This window comes from Sinocyclocheilus grahami, unplaced genomic scaffold (genome assembly GCF_001515645.1).
Source record: "Sinocyclocheilus grahami isolate Dianchi unplaced genomic scaffold, SAMN03320097.WGS_v1.1 scaffold48.1, whole genome shotgun sequence".
Classification (NCBI taxonomy): domain Eukaryota; kingdom Metazoa; phylum Chordata; class Actinopteri; order Cypriniformes; family Cyprinidae; genus Sinocyclocheilus; species Sinocyclocheilus grahami.
The window spans coordinates 3509636-3535770 of record NW_015505227.1 but is presented as its reverse complement, the minus strand read 5'-3'; the positions used below and the strand labels follow the sequence as shown (position 1 = coordinate 3535770).

General features: G+C 40.8%; 1 protein-coding gene and 1 long non-coding RNA gene across 4 annotated transcripts in view; one reads left to right on the top strand and one right to left on the bottom strand.

Moving 5' to 3' along the window:
• The window catches only part of LOC107582900 (spectrin beta chain, erythrocytic-like), a 34787-nt gene that overhangs the window by 7182 nt on the left and 1470 nt on the right, over positions 1-26135 (top strand). For 2 of the 3 annotated variants that reach the window (XM_016268928.1, XM_016268929.1), the window contains exons 3-35: positions 9163-9314; positions 9447-9620; positions 12767-12873; positions 12984-13064; positions 13408-13523; positions 13614-13726; positions 13817-14004; positions 14094-14211; positions 14633-14791; positions 14930-15232; positions 15354-15504; positions 15621-16491; positions 16597-16734; positions 16839-17598; positions 17789-17991; positions 18875-18965; positions 19087-19233; positions 19441-19710; positions 19862-20086; positions 20222-20311; positions 20527-20811; positions 20977-21107; positions 21252-21456; positions 21613-21836; positions 22046-22196; positions 22315-22559; positions 24355-24493; positions 24581-24665; positions 24763-24959; positions 25070-25143; positions 25228-25291; positions 25517-25773; positions 25915-26088. In XM_016268928.1, coding sequence (XP_016124414.1) covers positions 9163-9314; positions 9447-9620; positions 12767-12873; positions 12984-13064; positions 13408-13523; positions 13614-13726; positions 13817-14004; positions 14094-14211; positions 14633-14791; positions 14930-15232; positions 15354-15504; positions 15621-16491; positions 16597-16734; positions 16839-17598; positions 17789-17991; positions 18875-18965; positions 19087-19233; positions 19441-19710; positions 19862-20086; positions 20222-20311; positions 20527-20811; positions 20977-21107; positions 21252-21456; positions 21613-21836; positions 22046-22196; positions 22315-22559; positions 24355-24493; positions 24581-24665; positions 24763-24959; positions 25070-25143; positions 25228-25291; positions 25517-25773; positions 25915-26088 — 6688 coding nt within the window. Of the gene's footprint in view, positions 1-2724; positions 3308-9162; positions 9315-9446; positions 9621-12766; positions 12874-12983; positions 13065-13407; positions 13524-13613; positions 13727-13816; positions 14005-14093; positions 14212-14632; positions 14792-14929; positions 15233-15353; positions 15505-15620; positions 16492-16596; positions 16735-16838; positions 17599-17788; positions 17992-18874; positions 18966-19086; positions 19234-19440; positions 19711-19861; positions 20087-20221; positions 20312-20526; positions 20812-20976; positions 21108-21251; positions 21457-21612; positions 21837-22045; positions 22197-22314; positions 22560-24354; positions 24494-24580; positions 24666-24762; positions 24960-25069; positions 25144-25227; positions 25292-25516; positions 25774-25914; positions 26089-26135 lie in introns of those variants that run through there. The other variant, XM_016268927.1, reaches the window with a different exon arrangement.
• On the bottom strand, positions 8253-24932 carry LOC107582902 (uncharacterized). The gene is made up of 3 exons (XR_001608991.1): positions 24920-24932; positions 24735-24736; positions 8253-8338 (listed from the first exon to the last, which is right to left on the bottom strand). It is a non-coding gene; the product is annotated as an uncharacterized lncRNA (long non-coding RNA).

Sequence of the window (26135 nt, the reverse complement as noted above, 5' to 3'; positions counted from 1 at the left end):
TCAGCGACCAGCACAGATAAGCTCTAGGCATGACGAAGTGGATCGTGTCCTCTTTTGGAAGATCAAACAAAGTAGTTTCGCTTTCACAACGAAAAACATGGCAGCCTAGCGTGAGGGGAAGCCCTGGCTTAGCGTGCGCCGAGGCTGGGCTAGCGTGAGCCGAAGCCCCGGCTTAGTGTGCGCCGAGGCCGGGCTAGTGTGAGCCGAAGGCGGAGTCGAGAACGGCGCGCCCGGCGGATGCGACGAATGAGCGGCACATGACGGAGTGGAAATCATCCTCTTTTGGAAGACCAAACAAAGTAGTTTCGCTTTCACAAAGAAGCACACAGCATACATGGCTGCAGCGTCAACAATACTACAGCGAGAATACAATTTACGCCTTCTTTCTTTGCGTGAACATTTGGGCGGCGTTATTCAAATCTTCCCACATAGTGAGGTAGATATGTGGGGGCGTGTTAGAACGAGCCGTTTTAGGTAGGTGTGGCTGACTCTGAACTTTGATAAAGAATATCTCTTTGGATTTGAGACTTTAGTCTTTGCAACTTTACAGATCTTCTTTATGCACCAAGAGCTTGTAACACTCCAAAGAGAAAGGAAAAATTTAAATTGTATCATATGACCCCTTTAAGCCTTAAAATTCTGCATAATTAAGGGCGTGGCCACTTGAGTGACAGGTGGATTGCCGCTGCTGTCACCACCGTCGAGCTAGGTGGGCGTGGCTTCACCAACCTGCTCCCACCTCTTTGCCCATTTCCGATTATCCGGGAGTGACGCACGGTGACGCGCTGCCAAAATGGTGACGGCCGCCTCTGCCCACTTTTGAGATTCAAAAACGCTCTTCGGAAATCTACGGGTGACGTCACAGACTCTACGTCCATGTTTTTATACAGTCTATGCAGAGTACTAAATTCTTGCATCCAATTTGGGACATTTCTCCTTTCGCAAATTTTATCATTAATATCTACTGTAACAGAATATTGCTTTATAGCTGTGCATATCTACACTAAATACTTCTAGAGATATGAGATGTCATGGTTTTGATGGTCATTTTACATAAAGGAGCAAGTACAGTATGTACTTTTCCCCACAACCATTACAAAAGGCAGGACAAGCAGTTTGGAGAATAGGTGGATGGATGGATTCAAAAACAAGGCATGAATCAATATACAAGTGTGAACTGAATGTAAAGTTTTCTGACAATTAAAGAGATACAGTAGTTCAATCAAAAATGAAATTTTGTTGTTAATTTACTCAACCTCAGGCCATCCAAGATTTCTCTTCAGTAGAACAGTAAAGAAGATTTATTGCTGAAACCATGGTCCTTGGTGATTCGTTAACTTGTAAATATGTGCTACTCGAGCCTTGAACTGTTTCAGGCAGTTCAGTTCAATTTGGTAAACTGGTTCAAATAGTTCACCAAAAAGAACTGGTTCAAATTAATGATTTGTTCGCAAACCATACATCTCTCTTGACCATTTGCCTAAGGCTATGGATTACAGGTAAAAATGTTGTAAATAATGTTCAGTTTCTTTCACAGAACAATTGTTTCACTTCATAAGACCTCAATATATTGTCATGAGCCACAGGTATTCATTTTGTTGTTGCCTGATATAGGCTACTTTTTTTGATTCTCAAAAGAACAGTAGCCTTTGACTTGCATTTTAAGAATCGCTAAGGACACGGTTTCAGCAAAAAATCTTCTTTACGGTTTGACTAAAGAAGAAAGTACCTACATTTACATCTTGGGTGGCCTGAGGGCGAGTAAATTAACAAGAAAGCTTAATTTTGGGTGAACTATTCTTTTAATTGCATGATAATTGCAATTAAATGAAAATGTACTATAGTTTAAATTGATATTAAATGCAGCTAGCTGAACTTTAAGGTGTTTTTTCTCCATTTATGTAGGATTGAAGTACATCTTTATATTTTCATAATTACTTTGAAATATGGTTATATTATCTTTGGTTAAAGTGTACTGGTGAACAGTTATGGTAAACTAAAATATACTGTAATGTTATATAAATTAAAACTTGTATGTTGTGCATTTAGTTTTGTGAGAATGTTATGTTTTTTTTTATTTAAGGCTAGGGGTCTTTCTGTTTTGAAATGCATTAGCGATGGTGTACTCAAACTCGGCCTGCTTCTTTAAGCCAAGTGTATGTTGCTGAGCCAGGGGGAGTGTGATGTGTTCTGTCGGTGCGTCTGTGCTCTGCTCATTCTGTAATGCAATTAGAGAGAGTTAAAATTGAGGGAGGGTGAGCGAGCGAGATGGAAGTGGTTCCCATTCTTCACCGTTGATTTACGGCTTCTGAACAGACATGCATCCCTCTGAGTATACTAAATACACTTTGAGTACACAGTCATTAATACATTTGTAGTTTGTATTTGCATCAGGGCCCAAACCGCTTATGCACGCACTTACAGTCTGACATCACATTGTATTTATAACAAATCAAAACACACACAAGCACGTGTACAGCCATTTGATGACATTTTAGATGAGTGTGTGTGTTGTGGGGCGAACAGGAATGGGGGCATATTATATGCATGGCTGGGGTGCTGGAGAACCACTCCATGTGCTGCTGGGGAGAGGCACAACAGCATCACTGCTAAGTGAGGAGTGAGTGAGGGCGGGAACGAGAAAGAGAGGGAGAGAGGGAGGGAGGGTGGGCAAGAGGAAGAGGGAGAAGATAACAGGACTCGAGACAGAAAGAGGGAAGAAGAGTGTCCTGTTTGTCTCGCTCTTTCCCAGCCTTGCGTGTTGATTTTTGCGTGGTGAGGATGAGCAGCCCCTGTTTGTGTCGCGCGGTACCCGTGAGCCAGACCCGGCTGAGGGAGGTCAAACTCAGCTTGAAGACCAGCAGAGACACCATGGCGATCCGCCCTACCCCAGTCGTGCGTGAAGTCAGCAGCCGGCAATATACCACGGTAAAAGAAGTCCCGACCCGGAGCAATGCACCAGGCAGTCGGAGCAGAAGCACCCCACCGGTTTACAGGGCCCAGAGCAGAGGGGGCAAAACTAAAAGTCCCCACATTCGCGAACCCGAGCAACTGCCGGAGAGGAACGGAACTTTACTGGGCATCGCACCTAAAGTAGCGCCCATGACTCTTACTTCAGTCTCCTCAACCTCATCATCCTCTTCCATCTGCACCCCGAGGGGCCATCGGCCTTCGCCTCCACGATCTTCACCATCTTGCCCCCTTTCCCCATCCCGGAGTATGAGACGAGCACGCTGGCTGAGCTACAGTGCTTCTAACATCTGCTTCAACAACTCCATCCTGGATGGGCGGTTCAGACAACTGCAAGGTAGTGTCCTGCTGGAGTTTTTTTCCCTCCCATCCTCAAAGGGGGGGGCAGTCTTTCCTGGCATACCCCTCCACCCCGTCACAGGGGAGTTATTAGGTAGAGATCCAGAATGGGAAGGGCGTTAAGGTGGTGTGCTTGATTGTTTTCTGTGGGGTGCTGTGGGAACTGGTTTGTCTTATTATGTGCAGTATGTATTAATTTCATTATTTATGCTGTATATATGCCCTAACTGCTCACTGCGTTACCTCTAAATATTTAATGGCAAACTCATAAAAAGGCCATTCAGTGGAAAAATACTTCTTGCCTCCCATCACATCAATCTTTTTCTTGCTGAATTACCAAGTGATTGGTACACCGGCAGACCATCTACAGAAAAATGTCCTTTTCTCTGATTTGGGGTATTCAGCATCGAGGTCTCCTACCTCACTTATTCTACTGGCAGCTCTGTTTATTTTTAGAGAGAAGTTGACTGTCACTGTTAATTTGCGTAAAACTGAGCTTCCTCTTTCCCTCTGATGAGAGTGTTCTTTTAATGCTGTGGAACAGAAAGCGCATAGCTCATAGTTATTTTTTCTATAACTATCACAAATGTTTACATGTATAGTATGAATACATAGAAGAGATTAAAACCTTGTTAGTGTAAAGACAAATTGACATGGACTAGTTTGCATACTACTTTTTCTGTATACTACTTACTGCTCTAGTTAATGGTGTTTGGCATGCATCACTAATACTCATGTTCATACCATTAATTAGAGCAGTAAGTAGTATACAGAAAAAGTAGTATGCAAACTAGTCCATGTCAATTTGGACTAAAAAATTCATGCAAGTTTAACTTTTTTTCCACATCCCACTGCATCTCATGTTTTTAAATTAAAAATGTACTCTGTGTGATTGGCTTTCCGCCCTTTGTATTAAACTATGCATACATACATGATGCCGTTTTGTTTATAGTTGTTTAAGCAACTTAATGAATTATAATTGGTTTATAAACATTATTTTAAACATTATGCACTTTTTTCCCACAGATAGTCATGTTATCTTATGCTCTGAATAAACGTGCATTAGTAATATTTTGCTCGATGTGCCCTCTTGTGGCCTCAGGAGAGAAGCCAAAAGCTTTTCTTCACCCTAACTGAAATTACGCATTTTAAATTCTAATAAAATTTGAATTTTTGATAATATTTAAGTACAAAATTCGAATGGAGTTTTTCTGTCATTTTGACAGCCCTAATCCAAACCGCCTCCTTCATGGGTGCAGGTGATACATGGGAAAGCACCGTTTGCATTGCATCTAAATCTATTGCTTTGTGTGCGTCCTTCTGTCACAAAGCTCTCTGTTACTTGTGACTTTGTGTTGGTAAGAACCTAATCTTGTAAGTCCAGAGCCCAAACAATGACTCAGGTATGAGAATTTTGTGAGACTGCAGGTCACATCCAGTGGAGGCTGACTGTGGGGGAGAAAAACACTGGCTTGTTGTGTACAGGGAAAATCCATCAATATGAATATTTCACATACCTTTCATGTGAGCTTGAGAGAATATCAGAGCTCAGCAGGACCCCGGTGAAACAAATTCTATTTAGACTCACTGCTGTTCTAATGGAGAGAGAGAGAATCATTTAGTAGAGGTTAGACTACAGTCCTGCTGTACAAAGTGTTGACAGGAAGAGGAATCATTTGGCAGTAGTTTGATCATGAAATATGTAGTGTTGCCAAGCTTAGCTCTCTTATTATGCTTTAGCACATCTGGAGCTTTCCTAACTCTGGCAGGAACATGGTAAATTGGACTTTAAAAAGTGAAACGGTGCAGTTGTTGCTTTATAGAGCTTCTCCTTCCTGACCTGACCCTTAAAAATGACTTCTTCTTTTTTGGTGCAACCCAATAAGTCAAGGTTTGCCTGGTTAGCATGGCCTCCTAACTCTGGGTGGTAAATTATATACTTGGAAATATAGCTGCATGAAAACATTAACTTTAAAGGGGTCATAGGATGCCCATATTGAGGTGGATTACGGGTAAGGTTAGGGTCAGGTTTGGTGGTATGGGTAGGTTTAAGGGTGCATTAAGGTGTAAGGGGTGGGTCAACAGTGTAATTATAAATGTAATTACAGAAATTAATTACAGATGGAATTACATGCAGGTATTTTTTTTTAAATATAAGTACAAAATGTAAAAACATGTATACATACAATAAGTTCATTGTATCAAATGATTAATATAAATGGAAGTACATAGTAGTTGAGGCCACCTAATATAAGGTGGGACCAAAGCAACAATCCATTTGGCAATCCATGTCTTTCTAAACAGCTTTACAGAATTGTGTTTTCAGGTCTGTTATACAGAACTAACATTTGATAAAACTCACTAATCAACACCTCTGAAGGATTGTTCCTGCACATGCTCAAAAATATTCATTATTTTTTCATTGCTTTGTTATCCAGATGGAGGAGACATGCTTTCATACCATCATTTTTCCATTCAGAGAATATGGCAAAACTTAAGGTTAATTTAACACTGTTGTAGCTGAGATCAGTTCATTCTAATCCAAGTCTAGACCAAGACCTGAGAAGGGTAAGTCTGATTCAAGGCTGAGACAAGAAGAGGGTCAAGTCTGAGACAGTTTAGCTGTAGTTTATGCATAAATGGGAAGGTAATGTAGATTGGCTTAAAAGCTGTCACGATTCGCTGCTACTGTGTCGGATACGAAGGAGCGCGGAGACTAACCATCAACAGTCTTTATACATCCAAATAAAGAGGTACACGGAGCAGGCAGGAACACACATGTAGCACGAGGGGTAGACGTACAATACGCTGGACATGGAAAAACACAGGGCTTAAGAAACATGGAACTAATTGGGACACACCTGAAATCAATTAACATAATTGACAGGAGGGAGAAACTAGGTCATGGGGAGAACATGGGGAACAAAACACAAGACATAGGAACACAGGACTGACATTACTCCCCCCTCCCGGAAGGCGCGTCCACGCCGGGTGTGCCTCACACATCCTGAAAAGTGAAGCTGCAGGCTCTTTGATCGCCCCCTGGTGGCTGGCTGCAGTACAGGCCATAAACCCCGCCCTCTCCATGTAAACTAATGGGACTTGAGTCGAAATAAAAAAATAAATTACACTTCCAATACAATTTTCCGAAAGATGGTTTTGGTCATTTAAGGTAGTTGTTATCACTCTGATACGTGTTCAAATGTTCGTTTTTTGTGATTTTTATGCTATAAAAACAGGGTGTGTCTTTAAGGTTGATCGGGTCTGCGGGAGTTTGATACTTGGTACTCGGCCAAGCCTCTATGGCTGGATCCCTATAACCCCCCAAAAAATCCTTGGGGAAGATTTTGGCTCCTGAGGCCCTCCGTGGGCCTGACGCGGGACCAGTGACCATCTCCGGGTCGGACTTAGGAACAGGAGTCTTTTCTGGGCTTAACTCGGGAACAGGAACCGTCTCTGGGCTGGATGTGGGGACTGGAGCCCTCCTTGGGCTGAACGTGGGAATGACTATGGAGTGGCTGGTGAACGTGACAATGGAGTGGCCAGCGGACTTGATGGAGGAGCGGCTGACGGACTTGACTGGGGAGCGGCCGGCGGACTTGAGAGTGCAGCGGCCGGCGGACTTGATCATTATTTTGAAAACATACTTACAGTCGCTGATTCAGAAGCGGCAGATTGTCATAGGAAAATCGGAATTGACCCTTTTTTTTTTTTTTTTTAGAAATAGCCTTTGAGCACTGCCAGCCTTGCACTCTTCTAGGTTAAAAAAACTGTCGTCCATAAAATGCGTTTGCACAAATTCGAACATCTGGGTTTTGCTGCTCTGTTGTAAATAAATCTTAACCAATGATTCCTAATTGCATCTACTTCCGGAAGGCCAAATAAAGTGCTTTTGCTTTCGCACTGAAACACACAGTCTCCCTGACATGGCTGCATCAACACTACTGCTGTTCCTGAAACCACGCCTTCTTTCTTTGCGTGCACATTTAGGCGGCATTATGCTAATATTTACACATAGGGACATAGATATGAGGGGGCGTGTTAGAACGAGCCGTTTTAGGTAGGCGTGGAAATCTTGAAATCGCATCATATGACCCCTTTAAATACTGAAAGCACTCTGTTTGTTGTTTGTAATATGTTTCTATGTCCCTCTTTATTATTTGCTACTTGCTTGCATGTTTTGAAGTTATATTGGTTTAAAATTCTTAACATACAACTGTTTTAATTATTTTTTTCAATTTGTAATTGTGACGAGTGGGGGCGGGGCCGAGAGCCGTGGGAACGGAGCGAGGCCGGTGGAGTAATTGATAATGAGCGACACCTGCACCACTCACCGGTCTCGAGTCTCATGGAAGAGCTCCGAAAGCATTAAAAGGGAGGAGTGACGATTGTGGGGTGCATAATCTGGCAGGGTGCAAATTTCGGCACTACACCGGTCTCGAGTCTCACGGAAGAGCTCCGAAAGGATTAAAAGGGAGGAGTGACGATTGTGTTGGACGAGAGAGGACCAGGCCTGGATTTTATTTTGTTTTGGTTTTGTTTGTGCGCGATAGTCATCCACGAGGGGCTGTCGTGCTATTTTGTTCGTTTATTTTATTAAAGATTTCTTTGAGTGTTCGCCGGTTCCCGCCTCCTTCCCGAACTACGAACTTTGTTACAGTAATTATTTTAAAAAGTACTTAATTACTTATGTAAGGATATGTAAACGTAAGGATTTTAAGATTCTCAAGTTGGTAAACTAATTAATAAGGGGGGGAAAAGTAGATCAAGAATCGTTCTGGAATCGGATTGTGACTCCCAGAATCGGAATCGGATCGTGAGGTGACTAAAGATTCCCAGCCCTACTGAACACAGGACTGACAAAAGCATGCATACATTCTCCACCCACTTCACATTCTAATGTTTTAGTTAGTTAGTTAACAACTTTATTAATCCCCCAGTTTTATAACGTCTTTTTCTCCCTTCTCTCACTGTTTTTTTTTTTACCTCTCTCTTTTTGTCATTTCCATTCCTCCATCTTTCCAGTTTCCTGCAGCCATAGGATCTGAATCATTTATGAAGCGCATCATTAAGAATGCACTACTTTGTTCTTTTTGTGGTAGAAACTTAAATAAATGTGGTGCTGCAGAAAACTTTCTTAGGAAAAACACATGGCCATACATAAATATACACTAAGAATACACATACATAGATTATATAGTATAATCACTGTAGTGTTGTGACAATATAAGCTGTCTTTTGGGGTTTTTAAAAAGAGGGTTTTGAAGGTTTGAGTGCGAGTTAAAAAATATGGATTTTCGCAATCCACACTTATGTTTACTGTAAATATTTTACTACATAATGTATTCCATGTATGTCTTGTCTCTCTCTAAATGGGTGAATCTCAAGAAAACTCAAGAAATCGTAAAAATGAAGCCTATTTTTATGGCCATTAAGATTTTATGCATTGTGACATTATTTTCAGTACAGTTGAGCACATTCACAATTACACACATCTACAGTAATGGATTTTTTAAACATTTGAACATTATTGCACAATTCTGAGTAAACATCATGACAGTATTTATTGTACTAAATTTAATTTAAGAAAATGAAATGAAAATGGAAATGCTTATTGTCATAAAATTTTCACTGTGCAAAAAAAAAGAGAAAAATCTTATTGGTCCTACAAATAGGCCTATTTATTTATGCAAAATAATTTTTTTATTTTATTCTTTTGTTTCTGATATATTTCTGAGATTCATTTAATTATGTTTCAGTTTACATTATTTTTCATGCAAATAAATAATCAGATGTGAATCTACTAGGCCACATCAGAGTAGCTGAATGTTTTTCCCTTGCTGTCCAAACTAGATGAGCGAGAGGCTGTCCAGAAGAAGACCTTCACAAAATGGGTGAATTCAATATTAGCCAGAGTCAGCTGCCGAATCTCAGATCTCTATCTAGACCTTCGGGATGGGAGAATGCTCATCAAACTACTGGAGGTTCTGTCAGGGGAGAGACTGGTGAGTGTAATGTGTTGAATGTGTAACAGTGTCAAGCCTAGATTTGTCCACACCATGATACGAGAATTAATTGTCATTTACTGAAGTCATTCCACTAATATCTTTGACTCTACATCTTTTTCCACCATTCAGCCCAAGCCAACCAAGGGCCGAATGCGCATCCACTGTCTTGAGAATGTGGACAAAGCTTTACAGTTTCTAAAGGAACAGAGGGTGCACTTAGAGAACATGGGATCACATGATATTGTAGATGGGAACCATCGGCTCATCCTAGGCCTTATCTGGACCATCATTCTTCGTTTCCAGGTCAGCCCATTATTCTATACTTTTCTGACCAATCTATTAATTCTGTGCCTCTAAGTATAATTTAAACCAAACAATAAGGAATAAGAAAAGTTTAGATATTAAAAACTAAAATAAAACATTTTCAGGCTATAAAACACAGAACAAACCTTCTGATATTACAGTGGACTTACCGCAGAGTTTTTGTATTGTGTCTTTGCCTGATAAGAAAAGCTAACATTTATTTGGATGATTGGAAAAGCTTTTATTTATTTTTACATCTCTCATTTTGATAGCTGGATATTTTTAGCCCAGCTACTTCAAACACTAGTGTGCTACATAATTCAGACCCTCAAAAATGAAAGGAAAAAGACTGGAATGGGAATTGTTGACTGCTCTTTATTCTGTCTGCTTCCCACTGCGATGTGCAAACTATTAAGACATAAAAAGTCAGAATCTAAATAAAGTAACAATGCCTCAGCATATCCAAGAATGGATGCTCAAGGGCAACTTACAGTAGTTCTTCTAATTAATGTGAGATTTAGAGTACATGAAATGTCAACCGATAAGAGAATTTACTGCCAGGGCCGGACTGGGACGCAATTTCAGGCCGGGAAATCTCACACTCATCCAGGTCACACAGAAAAAATGAGAGGCCTAAAGGTACCTTTTGGGGTACAACAGTTTAGAGCCTTTCGCACCACGGGAACCTTTTCATAGTACCAGAACTAATTGTGGAACTACCTACTTTTCGGCGTTTTCACACCGCCGGAACTGGGTGCGATTTTAGTACCGGACTGCCTTTTTCGAGAACCAAATTAGCTCCTACTCCGGAGTAGGGTCTAACCAGCACAACTGGTACTAATCGTGACGTAAGTAGACATTGATTGGCCAAACGCGTCCGAAAATGCCCCCACCCACCATGATTTAAAATGCTGTGTAAACATACTGTAAACATTGTGTCAACTTATTTCGCAAGTATGGAGAACACCGATAGATGGACGGATGCTGAAGTGCAGCCACTTGTAGCAAATGTAGCACTGACAGTTGTCATTGGAGATTCTTAGTCCTCCTTTCCGTTCTTTCAATCGCTTTACGTATACGTCGACTTTCCATGTCCATTATTGTGAAACCCACGAGACGCAACAAAAACACAGCTCCGATCACAGCGTCCTCCATCCTCCTGTTGTTAATGTGGTTTTTCTTTGTTTCTGTTGTTGAACGCCGCGCACAAATGACGTCGCTGTCGACCGACTTACGTCACTTCTTAGTACACACTGTCGGTGCGAATGCAACCCTTTAAATGGTACTGGGAAATAGTTTGCGCAAAATCGTCCCAGTACTTTAGTACTGTACAGTTCTGGAACTAAAGCGGTGTGAAAGGCCCTTTTGTCACTGGAGCAGTACCCTTAAAAGAACATCTTTGTACCTTTTTTTCCCCTAATAGGTACATATTAGTACCTTATAGTAATTTGTACACAAGGTACTAATATTTACCTATTAGGGGTAAAATGCAAAAAGACGTCTTTTTTAAGTGTACTGCTCCAGTGACAAGCTGTTGTACCCCAAAAGGTACCTTTTTGGCCTCTTTTTTCTGTATACAGCCAATTGACCCACTACAAATTCTGAAACCACAGATAACCCTATTATTTAAATGGCCATTACATAAAAAGGTCTAAATCCTTGGTCTGGGGCCGTGAAAAATTATTAAAGGTTGAACTGCACCTTCACTTCCCTTTTTACTTTTCTTAATTTTCCCCAATATCTCTGTCTCTCCCTTTTTTATTGTACCTGTCACTTCTTGACCAGTAGACCTACTGTTATGAACAGAACTGTGTCCATCTTGTTGCAAAACAACCACCTCATTGCAATTTATCACAGAATGTTATTTATCTTAAAATGACTTAAATACCCAATATATAACAAACCTATATTTCATACAAATATATCAAAACAATTTTCTAAAGTGCCTAAAAGTCAAAATCAGTACAATATCTTTTTTGAAAAAATCCTATTATTAGGCTGTGATATTTTTGTGTTGCTGTCTGCTCAAGCTCCCTCCCTTCCTATACAATAAATCTATGAGAATATCTGTCCGCTAAATTTATTAATGTAACTTTCCAATCGATAATGATGTCCTTTAGAACAGTATTCTGAATGATGTTAAAAATAGGGTGCCCTTGATAGCCTAACAGGTGCTAGCAGTTTAACACTCAACTAGGTTAATAAAGACAAAACTCTTTAGCATATTTACAGATGAAACTGACCTGCACCTAAAGCCCTGAACAGGCATTTTTGCTACATTTCACTGCTTCTTCTGGTCGCTTCCTCTCCTTCATCGAGGCCCACGCATCGACTCTGTTTGAAACCATTGTTTGACGCGAGGAACAGACGTGAGCCGATTTGTATAGCGCAGCGCTACCAGTCAAGACTAACCAATTTATGATTTATTATCGATTTATTATCGTATGACAAAATCGGAAATGATCACTTTGGTACATTGAGAAGACAAAAATATAAATTATTAATAAAAATAATAACAAACAAAACAGGGCAGCGGGGCAAATCAGCTGCCAGGCCACCGGGAATTCGCTTAAAATCAAAAGGAATGTCTAGTTGACAGAAATACAGTGGGTACGGAAAGTATTCAGACCCCCTTAAATTTTTCACTCTTTTTATATTGCAGTCATTTGCTAAAATCATTCTGTGAGTTGTAAGGTCTTATATAGACAGGTGTGTGGCTTTGCTAATCAAGTCCAATCAGTATAATCAAATACAGCTGGACTCAAATGAAGGTGTAGAACCATCTCCAGGATGATCAGAAGAAATGGACAGCCCCTGAGTTAAATATATGAGTGTCACAGCAAAGGGTCTGAATACTTAGGACCATGTGATATTTCAGTTTTTCTTTTTTAATAAATCTGCAAAAATGTCAACAATTCTGTGTTTTTCTGTCAATATGGGGTGCTGTGTGTACATTGAGGAAAAAAAAATTAACTTAAATGATTTTAGCAAATGGCTGCAATATAACAAAGAGTGAAAAATTTAAGGGGGTCTGAATCCTTTCCGTACCCACTGTACAATAAGAGTTCCAGAAAGAGGTATGAATATAGTTTAAATGCACATGTGGGATTTATTTCAGTTGATGTAATTTTTTTTTCCTTATACAGATTCAAGACATTATAGTAGAGACCGGACAAGCTGACCAGACAGGCCGGCAAGAGACCCGCTCGGCCAAAGATGCACTTCTCCTCTGGTGCCAGATGAAGACTGCAGGGTAGGACAACAGTTGTCATACTTCAATAGTAATGAAGCTGACAGCAAATCCTCTATTTTTATGAGAAATCTGTGGTTGCAGATTTGTCTGATGTCGTTTTGTCTCTGAAGGTACCCCAATGTAAACATCACCAATTTCACCACAAGCTGGAAAGATGGCATGGCTTTCAACGCTCTCATTCACAAACACAGGTGATAAATATAAAAAAATAATAATACAAAATAAAATGTAAATATTAAGACAAAAGATAGCTTGTGGGGATATTGTTTAGTGGTTAGGAGACATGCATTGATACACTGAGCAGATGTGCTCATATGGATAACAATTGTCTCTTCTAGACACCACTGAGATTAAATGGAGAGAGACCTTTTCTAGACCATCTCATATTTCCTAGATTTCCCTAAGAATTTAGATTAGATTTCTTAGAATTTCTAGCAACCACTGAGAAATTAAACTGATCCTGTTCCTCTTCATACTATCCTATCAATAAAAAATAGATGTAAACGAAATAACCTCTTAATTTCACTCTATCAGGCCAGATCTGGTGGACTATGGCAATCTACGGAGGTCCAATCCCACTCACAACCTTCAGCAGGCCTTTAATGTAGCTGAAAAAAAGCTTGGTGTCACCAAGCTCCTGGACCCAGAAGGCAAGTAACCCCTGCTGAATATTAAGCCAAACATATAATAATGATCCTCCATCCTATAGAGAATACATCTTTATATTGTATTGTTTGCAGATGTATTCACTGAGAACCCAGATGAGAAGTCCATAATCACATACGTTGTTGCATTTTACCACTACTTCTCCAAGATGAAAGCTTTGGCAGTTGAGGGCAAGCGAGTTGGCAAGGTGCAAAATTTGAGCTAGTCTGCTCCCATGTGAATTTTATGTGTTTAATGCAAGAGGACATTTTAATTGACCTATACTCATATTCTACAGGTGCTAGACCAGGCCATTGAAACAGAGAAGATGATTGAGAAGTATGAGACATTGTCATCAGACCTGCTAACATGGATTGAGCAAACCATTATTGTGCTGAACAACCGCAAGCTTGCTAACTCCCTTACAGGCGTCCAACAGCAACTTCAGGCTTTCAACTCTTACCGTACTGTGGAAAAACCACCTAAGTAATTCAGGCTATTTATGAACAAATGTCTCATTTTTGTAGTAAGCAACCAACTGCTAAGCAACCACCTTTTTAACTCTAACTCTTCAGATTCCAGGAGAAAGGCAATTTGGAAGTACTGCTGTTTACCATCCAGAGCAGAATGAGGGCCAACAATCAGAAAGTCTACACACCTAAAGAGGGTGCACTGGTGTCTGATATCAACAAGGTAAGATGCTAAGGTTACTGCTGCGTTGATTTAAACTCAGGAAGTATGAATTTCCAACCTCCAGTTAGGGAAGGTGCAATATAATTCCACTTGAAGTCAGACTTCGAACATGACCCTATATCTGAAACTATATCAGCAAAACAGTCTTTGCCTTTTTATCTTTTAAACTTTGAACAATAAAATATGGTGGTTATCTGGTGAGATCAAGTAGAAATATCCCATAACTAACTTTAAATGGGGGGCACAATAAGCACAGTAATATCAATCAATTCATGAGAAACATTGTTATGAACCACACCAGTTAGTCCCAGCCACTTTGTGTAAATATTCTGTAGGGACAGTGACAAAGGTTGAACATAATAGTAAATTCAGTGGTCTGAGAGGCTCTGAGCTGTTTGAGTGTGTGTGCCTGTGTTCTTAGGCATGGCAGCGGTTGGAGAAGGCAGAACATGACCGTGAGCAGGTCCTAAGAGATGAACTCATTAGGCAGGAAAAGCTGGAGCAGATGGCTCGTCGCTTTGACAGGAAGGCAGCTATGAGAGAGACCTGGCTTCAAGAGAATCAGAGACTGGTTACACAGGTAACTCACTATCCACAGCGTTCATCTAAAAGATGAAAGGTGCAGAGAGCCTTTATTTATTTAGATACCCATCATTTCATGGTTGCCAACACCTGAAGATTGACATTAATGATCATTATTTTGCTTTCTACTTTAAAGGACAACTTTGGCTATGACTTACCAGCAGTGGAGGCAGCTAAGAAGAAACATGATGCAATAGAGACAGACATTGCTGCATATGAAGAACGCGTTCAGGCACTGGTGGCCCTGTCTAAAGAACTGGAAGCAGAACGATACCATGATGCTAAACGCATTGATGCTAGAAAAGACAATATCTTGAGGCTGTGGGACTACCTGCAGGAGCTTCTGAAAGCTCGCAGAGGTCGTCTAGACAAGAACCTTACCCTTCAGAGAATCTTCCAGGAGATGCTCCACATCATTAGCTGGATGGATGAAATGAAGGTAGGAAGGTCCAATTTGTAAATTGTGTGCTTGATTTATATGCTTGAATATAATGGTTGTAACTCATGTAATTGAAGCAAAACCACATTATCAATCTTCTTATGTGACATTTGTTCTTCAGAGCCGACTCTTGTCCCCAGACTTTGGAAAACACTTATTGGAAGTGGAAGACTTGTTGCAGAAACATTTATTGCTAGAAGCTGATATAGCAGTGCAGGCAGAAAGAGTACGATCAGCCAATGCAGCGGCTCATAAATTTGCCAATGGTGACAGTGAGTACAGTTGAATCCTTATGTAATAGATATGAAGCACTCTCTGTAGTCTTTTTTGTTGCAATTGTGACACATTGTGACATTGTTATTTTACTTTTCTGCTCTTAATTTTCTAGGTTATAAACCATGTGACCCACAAGTGATCCGTGATCGGGTACAACACTTGGACCTGTGCTACCAGGAATTGTGTGCTCTGGCAGCTCAGAGGAAAGCCCGACTTGAGCAGTCGCGACGACTTTGGAACTTTTTATGGGAAATTGCAGAGTTGGAGAGCTGGATTCGGGAAAAGGAGCACATCTTCTCCTCTCTTGACTATGGTAAGGACCTGACCAGTGTGCTGGTACTGCAGAGCAAACACAGTGTCTTTGAGGATGAGCTTGCTGCCAGACAGGACAACTTGAAGCAGGTGATGGACGAGGGAGAGAGCATGATTCAGGCCAAGCACTTGGGTTCCCCCAAAGTGCAGCAGCGCATGGATGATGTGCGAAATCAGTGGCAGCAGCTGGAGGAACTGGCCGCCTTCCGTAAACAGAATCTGCAAGACACCCAACGCTTCTTCCAGTTTCAGGGTGATGCTGATGACCTAAAAGCCTGGCTAGTTGATGCTATGCGGCAGATGAGCAGTGATGATGTTGGGCATGATGAGTACACTACACAGCGACTGCTCAAGAAACACCATGACTTGAGAGATGAGGCTGCTAAGAACGGAGCCACCATTGACGCTCTATCCAAACAGGCCAATGCACTTCCTGAGGAATTAAGGAACACACCAGACATCCAGGGGCGTCTGAATGATATACGGGATATGTATATTGAGCTTTTGACCCTCTCAGACCTGAGGCAGAAGAAGCTGGATGACACCATGGCTCTTTACACAATATTCAGTGAGACAGACGCTTGTGAGCTCTGGATGGGCCAGAAGGAGACATGGCTGGTTGGGCTGGAGACACCAGAGAACTTGGAAGATCTAGAAGTTGTACAAAACAGGTATTGCTATTAGTTTTATGAACCCAGAGACAGTACTGTAAGTGTGTTTCATATACTGGGAAACTATTCCAATTTATGCCACTGTTATAAAATGTTTGTTTGCAGGCTAAGCATTCTTGCTCAGGAAATGGGTAATATGCAGGCTCGGGTTGATAACGTAAATAAAGCAGCCAAACAACTTGAAGACAGCAGACATCCACAAACAAAACAAGTGAAAGACTGCCAAACTCGTCTCAATAGAAGGTAAGAGTTATAATCCTGGATGTGAAAGCCAGTTCTAATGAAAAATACTTTATAAATAATCTGTAATGTTCCTTTGGTACTTTCCTTTTTATCTCTTCTCATAGATGGGAAGCTTTTAAAGCAATGGTAGAGGATAAGAAACACAAAGTAGAGTCAGCCCTCAGCCTACATAACTATGATCTTGAATGTGATGAGACGGAATCATGGATAAAAGAGAAGACACGGGTTATTGAGTCAACACAGGACCTTGGGAATGACCTGGCTGCAGTCATTACCATTCAGAGAAAGCTCTTTGGCATGGAAAGAGACCTTGCTGCCATCCAAGATAAGTTGGATTTCCTGCGTAATGAGGCCCAGGAGCTTGTGAAGGACCACCCAGAGAATGCTTCTGATATACTTGCCAGACAGAAAGAGTTGGATGCAGCATGGGACACCTTGAAATGTACCCTGAAAAACCGTGAAGACTCTCTTGGGGAGGTCAGCAAGCTGCAAACATTCCTACAGGACATGGATGATTTTCAAGCCTGGCTTTTCAAGACACAGAAGGCTGTTGCATCTGAAGATATGCCTGATGGTTTACCAGAGGCTGAGCATTTCCTGAGTCTTCATGATGCTGTGAGGGCTGATATGGATACCCATGAAGAAGACTACCACTGTGTGAGGGACACAGGAGCAGCTGTCATTCAGGGCCAAGAAGATGATCCTCAGTACCAGCAGCTGGAGCAGAGGCTGGACGGTCTTGATAAGGGATGGGATGAGCTGCACAAAATGTGGGACAGCCGCAAGAGCTTCCTAGATCAAGGTCTCTGCTTCCAACAGTTCATGAGGGATGCCAAGCAGGCTGAGGCCATCTTAAATAACCAGGTATACATACAGTATTCATCTGCTGAACCTTGTAATGAAAACAGACATTTTGGGAAACCAAAACCTTGCCAATATTGCTACCTGCTTAATATTCTTTGCCAATAACCTTCAATTACAGTTCCATAATATTGTTCCTCCCTTTTAATTTGCTATGTCTCTTTCGGTGTCTTTTTCCTGTACTTTTTAAAAGGAATACATTCTAGCCCACATAGACAAGCCTGACACCCTGGATGGAGCAGAGATGGCCCTGAAGAAACACGAGGACTTTGTAACCACCATGGATGCTAATGAGGAGAAGATACTCAGCACACTGGAGACTGGTCAGAGGCTGGTGGACAGTGGAAACCTTTACTCAGAAAGGGTCAAAGACAAGATGTGCTCTATTGAGGATAGGTCTGTTTTTTTATATTATTTCACCTATTTTACATCTAAGGTCAGACATAATTTAACATATAACATTCCTCTTAGCATATGAACTATCCACTAAATAAACTTGCCCTTTCAATCCAAATTCCATGCTTAATTAGATAGTAAACGTGTATATAAAACAGACTATTTTTAGTTCAATAGGCTCTAGCATCCCACACGACCCTACATAAGAAAAGTTAATGCAAAAGTTAATGTCAGACATAATTTAACATATAACATTCCTCTTAGCATATGAACTATCCACTAAATAAACTTGCCCTTTCAATCCAAATTCCATGCTTAATTAGATAGTAAACGTGTATAAAACAGACTATTTTTAGTTCAATAGGCTCTAGCATCCCACACGACCCTACATAAGAAAAGTTAATGCAAAAGTTAATCATTTTGCCTATTACTTATCCTCTGAACCAGTATATAAAATGGAATGACAAGAACATTTACATCAAATAATTGACTTGGCAACTCACAATGTGAGTATAATTCAGAAAGCAATTAAAGGTTTCTCCTCAAAGTTCAGCTTTCTTTGTGCTGAATCGGCAGTGAGTGAGAGAAGCATTATACTGTAAAGGAGTGGCCTGCATTTCCCCTATTAGCCCAGGCAGTCTGTAGCTCCTTAAGATGGGCGCCTGCCCTGATGGCTATTGATCTCTTTGTGAAAGTATACCTAATCCATTGGCTTATGTTGCTTTTTTAAAGTGTTCTCTCTGCAGTGAGAAAATGGAGGAGTAAAGAAAAGCTATTTCAATGTCTGCCAGTATTCACATTTAACCATATAAAGTCCTTACACCACTTTGCACTAAAGACCAACCAGTAAATAACCCATATATTTATGTGTATATGTCTTCAGGGACAACAAGAATCGAGACAAAGCCAAGGAAGTCTCAGGGAAACTGAAAGACAACAGGGAACTTCAGCACTTTCTTCAAAACACCCAGGATGTGAGTAATGCTTTACTCAAAATTTTCATATATGCAAGATAACACATATTTGCTTCTAATATGAACAAAGTTCTTTGTGGCCTTATCTCTCATTCAATGTACATTTACCTCTCTTTTTTAGCTTACACTGTGGATAAATGAGAAAATGCTGACTGCACAGGATACATCATATGATGAGGCTCGTAACCTCCATAGCAAGTGGCAAAAACACCAGGCCTTCATGGCAGAACTAGCATCTAACAAGGATTGGCTACATAATATTGATAAGGTATATAGCAATTTTATATGTATTTTAATAAAGCACAGCAGTTGGGTTTCCGAAGTAAAAAAAAAAAACTTTTAAACATTTAAAGACAGACCTACCTTGAGCTCTAATAATGTTATTAAACAATATAAGATTCTGTTGAAGCCCTAGTATCAATGTATTGAAATTATTGAAAAAATGACTATGTACTTTCAACCATGCTCATATTAGGAGGGACAGAAATTGATGGAATCCAAGCCTGAGTTTGAGCCCATTGTCACCGATCGTCTTGCTAAGCTTCATGAACTTTGGGATAAGCTGGAGAGCACCACACAGGAGAAGGCTCGGCTGCTTTTTGACGCAAACCGTTCTGAGCTGTTTGATCAGAGCCTTGCTGACCTGAAGAAATGGTTGGCTAAATTGCAGCAGCAGCTCCAGGGGGATGTGGACGAAGAAGTTAAGGATCTTACAAGTGCCAACATCTTACTGAAGAAACATCAGGTGTAACATTAAATGTGTTACTTTTTCAATGTTTTGTGTCTACTATGATTCAGAGTACCTCACATGAAGCCAACTATGGTCTGTGCTTTGTCTTTCCATATTTGGTGGTAATTTATAGAATACTGCTTAAATTTGCCCTATTCTCCCCTAGATGACAGAGAATCATGTTCGGGATCGTGCACGGGAGCTTGAAGAACTTCAAGAAGCTGTACAGCAGCATGCTTCTCTTAGAGAGGACCAACCTGAGCTTGAAATTGAGCAGCAGACACTTCAGAGGGACTTTCAGAAGCTCCTCACACCTCTCGCCCAACGCAAGGGCAAGCTGGAGGCCGCTAAGGCAGTGCACCAGTTCTTCAGAGATCTTGCAGATGAGATAGTATGTGCAAGCCTAGCATTACAGCTTCTCAGAATACATCATTAGTTTTTGTTGATCTTTCTTCCTAAAAAATAATTGGTGGCTGACTAAATACTTTTTTGCCCCACTGTAAATGTTTTGATTTGTTTTCCTCAGCTCTGGGTTAACGAGAGGTTACCAATGGCAATGTCAGAAGAACATGGCAACAATCTTCAGACTGTCCAACTTCTGCTCAAGAAGAACCAAGTGAGTTTTTCATTTTTTCCACTTACACCCATAAATCATTCCTAATTAACCAGATTGGCAGAACACAACATGACTTCACAACATGGTCTTTCTCCATCTATGGTCTGTTTCAACTTGTATTAGAAGTCATTTCTATTATATTCACCAAGTGATCATGCCTCCTTTCATATACATCACTTACCCCTTTAATTATAATCCTTTCATATCCTGCACAGTCTCTTCAAAAAGAGATTGACGGTCACCAGCCACGCATTGATGAAGTGTTAGAGCGTGGTCGGCGAATGGTGGCAGCAGCAGAGGGTAGTCCAGAAGAAGAACACATGTCTGAGGAGATGAAGAATCTCCAGGATGTGTGGGCAAAGCTGCAGGATGAGATGGTCAAACGGAGAGCACGGCTCTATGGCTCTAATGAGGCCCAGCAGTATTACAATGATGCAGATGAGGCTGAGGCCTGGATAGGGGAACAAGAACTCTACATGATTGCTGATGAGAAGGCCAAGGTAGAGCGTACAGAAGAACAGTATTGTTGTTTTATGCTGCTTGTCTTAAAAAAAATCTTCAAAATGCCAAGTTATGTCAACTCTGTGCTGGCTCCAAATTTTGTGTGCAATGAATAGTCATACTAAAATAAACTGTCTCTGACAATTAATCTCTCTGGGTTGTAGGATGAACAGAGTGCTATGATCATGCTGAAGCGACACCTGCTTCTGAAGCAGGCAGTGGATGACTATGCACGCTCCATCCAGCAGCTGGCAGACCGTGCCCAAAAGATGCTGGCTGAAGAGCACCCAGATGGGTATATTGGGCTAATTGCATGTCTTTACACAATGTATTGTATATTGAAATAAGTGGGCCAAGCTGAACTGAATCTTGAGGCACCTCAATGTAGGTTAAAAACGCTCCATAATAAAGATTAATCGTTATTTGTCTGTATGTGAAGTGAGGCCATCATCCGAAGACAAGGACAAGTTGACAAGCAGTATGCTGGGCTGAAGGAGCTGGCAGAGGACCGCAAAAAGAAGCTGGACCACACATATCATCATTTCTTGCTTAGTCGTGAAGTGGAGGATCTTGAGCAGTGGATTGCAGAGCGTGATGTGGTGGCCTCTTTACAAGAGATGGGCCAAGACCTTGACCATGTGACGGTAAATAGGAACTTGCCCCCAGACAAAGCACAATTACTGTCTCTCACACAAAAGCATGTCTTGACATGTGCAGTACACAACTTTGCATATTCAGTCATACCATTTTAGATAAATATAATTACAATCAATATTTTCCTGATTCCATCAATATTTTAGATCCTGCGAGATAAGTTCAGGGAGTTTGCACGGGAGACAGGGACAGTGGGTCAAGAACGTGTAGACACTGTGAACCGGATCATAGATGATCTGATTGAAGCAGGCCACAGTGAGGCAGCAACCCTAGCGGAGTGGAAGGATGGAGTCAATGAGAGCTGGGCAGATTTGCTGGAGCTCATCGACACGCGTGCCCAGCTCCTTACAGCCTCCTATGACCTGCTTAAGTAAGTATAAAATAATGAAATAGATTAAATGTCACTAAAGAGTGCAGTGCTTTTATAAGATCACATTATTCCTACTGACTCACTGTATCTCACATAAAAACCTATGGAACAAGATTCTAATTATTTAACAATATCTTCACCTATGTGTTGTAATGGGTACAGAATTAGACTGGAAAATATTATCTAAAATATTCTGTGAATTTGGTCAGGTATTTTTATGATGGCAAGGAGCTGGTTGCTCAGATTGAGGAGAAGAAGAATGAGCTTCCTGAGGATCTGGGAGAAGACTTCAGCAAAGCAGAGTCCTTCCACCGAATGCATGCTGCATTTGAAAGAGCCATCAGCTCCCTTGGCAAGCAGGCAAGGAAAACACATTGCATGAACAAGTGGTTGTCATAATAAGTTTCATGTTTTCATCTCTGACTTGTACATATTTATCTCAAAAAGTTAGGGATTTTTCATATCTCTTTCCTTGCAGGTGAAACAGTTCCAGGAGACCGCAACAAGACTGTATGCCCAGTATGCAGGAGATCAGGCCACTGCTATTCAAGCAACTGAAAAAGAGGTTGTGGAGGCCTGGAATGGTCTGCTGGCTGCTTGCGCAGGCAGGAGGAAGCAGCTGGAGGATACTGCAGACAAATTCCGCTTCTTCACCATGGTGAGAGACCTACTGGCCTGGATGGAAAGCATCATTCAGCAGATAGAGACACAGGAAAAGCCACGGTATGGAAATTTATAATTGTAATCATTAGGGATGCACCGATACCACTTTTTCCAGTACTCGCCCGATACCGATACTTTTATTTTTGGTACTTGCCGATACCGAGTACTGATACCGATATTTTTATTGCATTTGTACATTTTTTAAATATTGGGTACAGAAACCAAAAGGGTATGTATAATGTTAGTTGGTTAACTTCATTTATTAAATAGATACAGTCAAACCTAAATTTATTCAGACACCTTCAACATTTCTCACATTATATTCACTATAGCTTAGAAAATGGTAATAAAATATGACAAGAACTCAGAGTTAAACTGTGTCAGAACAAATTCATCTTGATAATGTTAGATAATTTTGATAGAAAGGTATGTAATAGATTACAATCAACCAAAAATTATTCAGACAACTGTTTGACAGTATTTACACAACTATGAATACTTAGTTGAGCAGCCCTTAGCCTTAATGACAGCATATAGTCTACTGGGCATGCTGTCACCCAGCTTCATGCAAACCTGAACTTCAATTTTTTTCCCAGACTCGGTCTGAATAATTTTTGGACCCAAATTTGTATCAATTTTACTGGTAGTCCACTGTATGAAGAATTTTTGGGTATGATTTGACAGTTTACTTTATTTTGCTATCCTCACTTACCTAAATGAACTATAGTTTCCTGCACCCACAAGTAAAAAAATATACAAAAATTATATCTGGTCTCTGAATAATTTTTGGTTTCACTGTATATCCTTCGGTTATTTTCACACTTAATTATGCCCATTAAAATGTATTTTATAAGTTTTTGTTACTTTCACTGTTTATTTTTTTGCTCTATGGTACATCATCTTTAATTTAATAGCATTAGAGCTGCTCCATTGCAGCGGCTTAGTACTGTAATCACGCGCTTTGCTGTAATAATGCAGGGAACCACTCGTTATAAATCTCCTAACTGTGATATTTTCAGAAATAGAAGTCACATTTTTTCATCTGAAACGTGCTGCGATTTATTTTCCAAAGCCACTCATATAATGCAGAAACACTCAAGCAAGCAAAACACATGCAACGCGTGCAGGTATTTGTACTGGTGCAGAATGAGAGGACAGTAGTACAGCCTAGCGCATTTCACACAGGCTGTCAGTTTCACTTTCGCCAGAAAGTCGTGTATGCCTAAGGCTGAAAATAAATTATGTTTATAGTGAATGCCCATATGAATGGTTTTATTTTTACGATTTAGTTTTAATCCAAATGATGCGTGTGCTAAGTGAGTGAACATCAAAGATCACACAACAGAATTGCGCGCGCTCTCTCTCTCCCTACCGTTAAGTAACTTGTGCATTGTTTTACTTACTTGTTTTTGACATATCTGACCGAACTACAAAATTTCCAGTGATGTCTGTGAGAAAGGTACATTCACTCGACAAGCTCACGCATTTGCGCCGCCGCGCGCTCAATCCACTCAGCGTGCTTTGTTTATCAGCTCGCGCACATCAGCTATACAGGCGTTAAAACTGAATGTTTAACATTATATTCATTGAATACATATACTTCGTAGTAGACATCGTTAACTCCTTTCTGCTGTCTGTTGTTCTGTTGTCTGTGTTTCTTTGTTTGAATATGGAGCTTATCACATGCTGTGTGGTATCGGCGTTTGGTATCGGGGCATTTTAACGAGTACGAGTACAGGAGACCAGTATCTGGCCCGATACCGATACTAGTATCGGTGCATCCCTAGTAATCATTACAGTAGAGATGTCTATGTTCCTTTTTGTGATGAAATTAGTTTCTTGTTGTCCAATGAAGAGATGTCTCCTCAGTGGAGCTCCTGATTAAGTATCACCAAGGGATCCGTGCTGAAATTGAGACGCGTGGGCCAAAGTTTAATCAGTGTGTGGAGCTGGGCCGGGCCCTCCTGGAACGCAAGCATAAGGACTCTGCAGAGGTAATCAGACACGGAAGGTAGCAAGTGTAGCTACAACGAAGTGTCCGGAAAGGCATCCATTTTCATGTACACTTCTTGTGCTCACAGATTAAAGAGAAGCTGATGCAACTGGCAGAGAAGAGGAAAGAGATGATGCTCAAATGGGATGAAAGATGGGAATGGCTTAGACTTTGTAAGTCCACAAATGTCAACAAACACACATGAAAAGACACACACAAACATACACACTACTGCATATTACAGCTGCTTATAATTATATCTCCTCCTAGTGTTGGAGGTATGTCAGTTTGCCAGGGATGCATCTGTGGCAGAGGCCTGGCTGATTGCCCAGGAGCCATACGTGGCCAGCAGGGATCTGGGTGAGACAGTGGATGAGGTCGAAAAACTGCTCAAGAGACATGAAGCCTTCGAGAAATCCACTGCTACATGGGAAGAGCGTTTCTCAGCACTGGAACGTCTTACAACAGTATGTGTGTTTTAAACTTTGACATATTAAACTCATTAATGATACCTCAAATTATGTGAATTGTTTTCATTGCCAGGCACCACTCACTGACTATTAATAATCTGTTGTAGTTGGAGCTGTTGGAAATTCGGAAACAACAACAGGACATAGAACAGTACAGACAAGAGGCGGAAAAAGAGAGCAGGTATATATACACAATCTGGGTAACACTGTACTTCCCTAACGCCATATTCCATACTAAAATTTGACATTCAAACTTTGACCTTAGGAGAGAAGACACTGGGTTTGCAGAGGAGTCTTCACAACTCTACACCACAGAAGAACAGTCTCTGGTGAGTTCCAGTTTTTGTAGGAATCTCATCATCTTTCTCTTCATTAACAACATTCTTCTTATCAGATATTCTTTCACATTTCATGTTGTCATCTTCTGTTGCAAATACAGCATACAATAACCTATAATATAATTTTACTTTTTGTACTGCAAATGTTTGTTATAATTAATACCTGTAATACTTGTTTGAATCTGTACCCAAACTTTGTTCTTTTGTGATCTTCAGTCTGGTTTAGGAGTAATAGAGCCAAGTTCCGTGGGAGTTGATGGCACAGCGGGGGACTCCACTGTGCCTTTGATCTCAGAGATGCAGGAAAGTGGCTCACTGGAGCTGGACCCTTCCACATCCATCCAGGTTACCAAAGAGACAGAAAAAGCAGCCACACTTCCCACTGAATCTTCACAAGTTCAATCAGCCTTGATGGAGGGACCTCTATCCCGCAAACATGAGATGGAGGGACCTAATAAGAAGGCATCCAACAGGTTAGCTGTTGTCTAGAGACAACCAGAAGTATCCAAGCCATTGACCAGAATACAACAGTGACTTTGGCTAAATCAAAAGTAGTCATCATTTTACTAGTGAACTTAATTTAAAACTGTCCACCTTCTCATCTCTTGTCTTAGGTCCTGGAACAACATTTACTGTGTGCTTAAACCTGGGCAGCTCTCTGTTTACAAGGATGCCAAGAGCTTTAGTCACAGTGTCACCTACCATGGTGAGGAACCCCTGAACCTCACCAATGCTTCTTGCGAGATCTTGACTAACTATAAGAAAAAGAAGCAGGTGTTCAAACTCCGGTAAGGTTCTTGGTCATCAATCTTGATATTATTTTTTAAATAAAAAT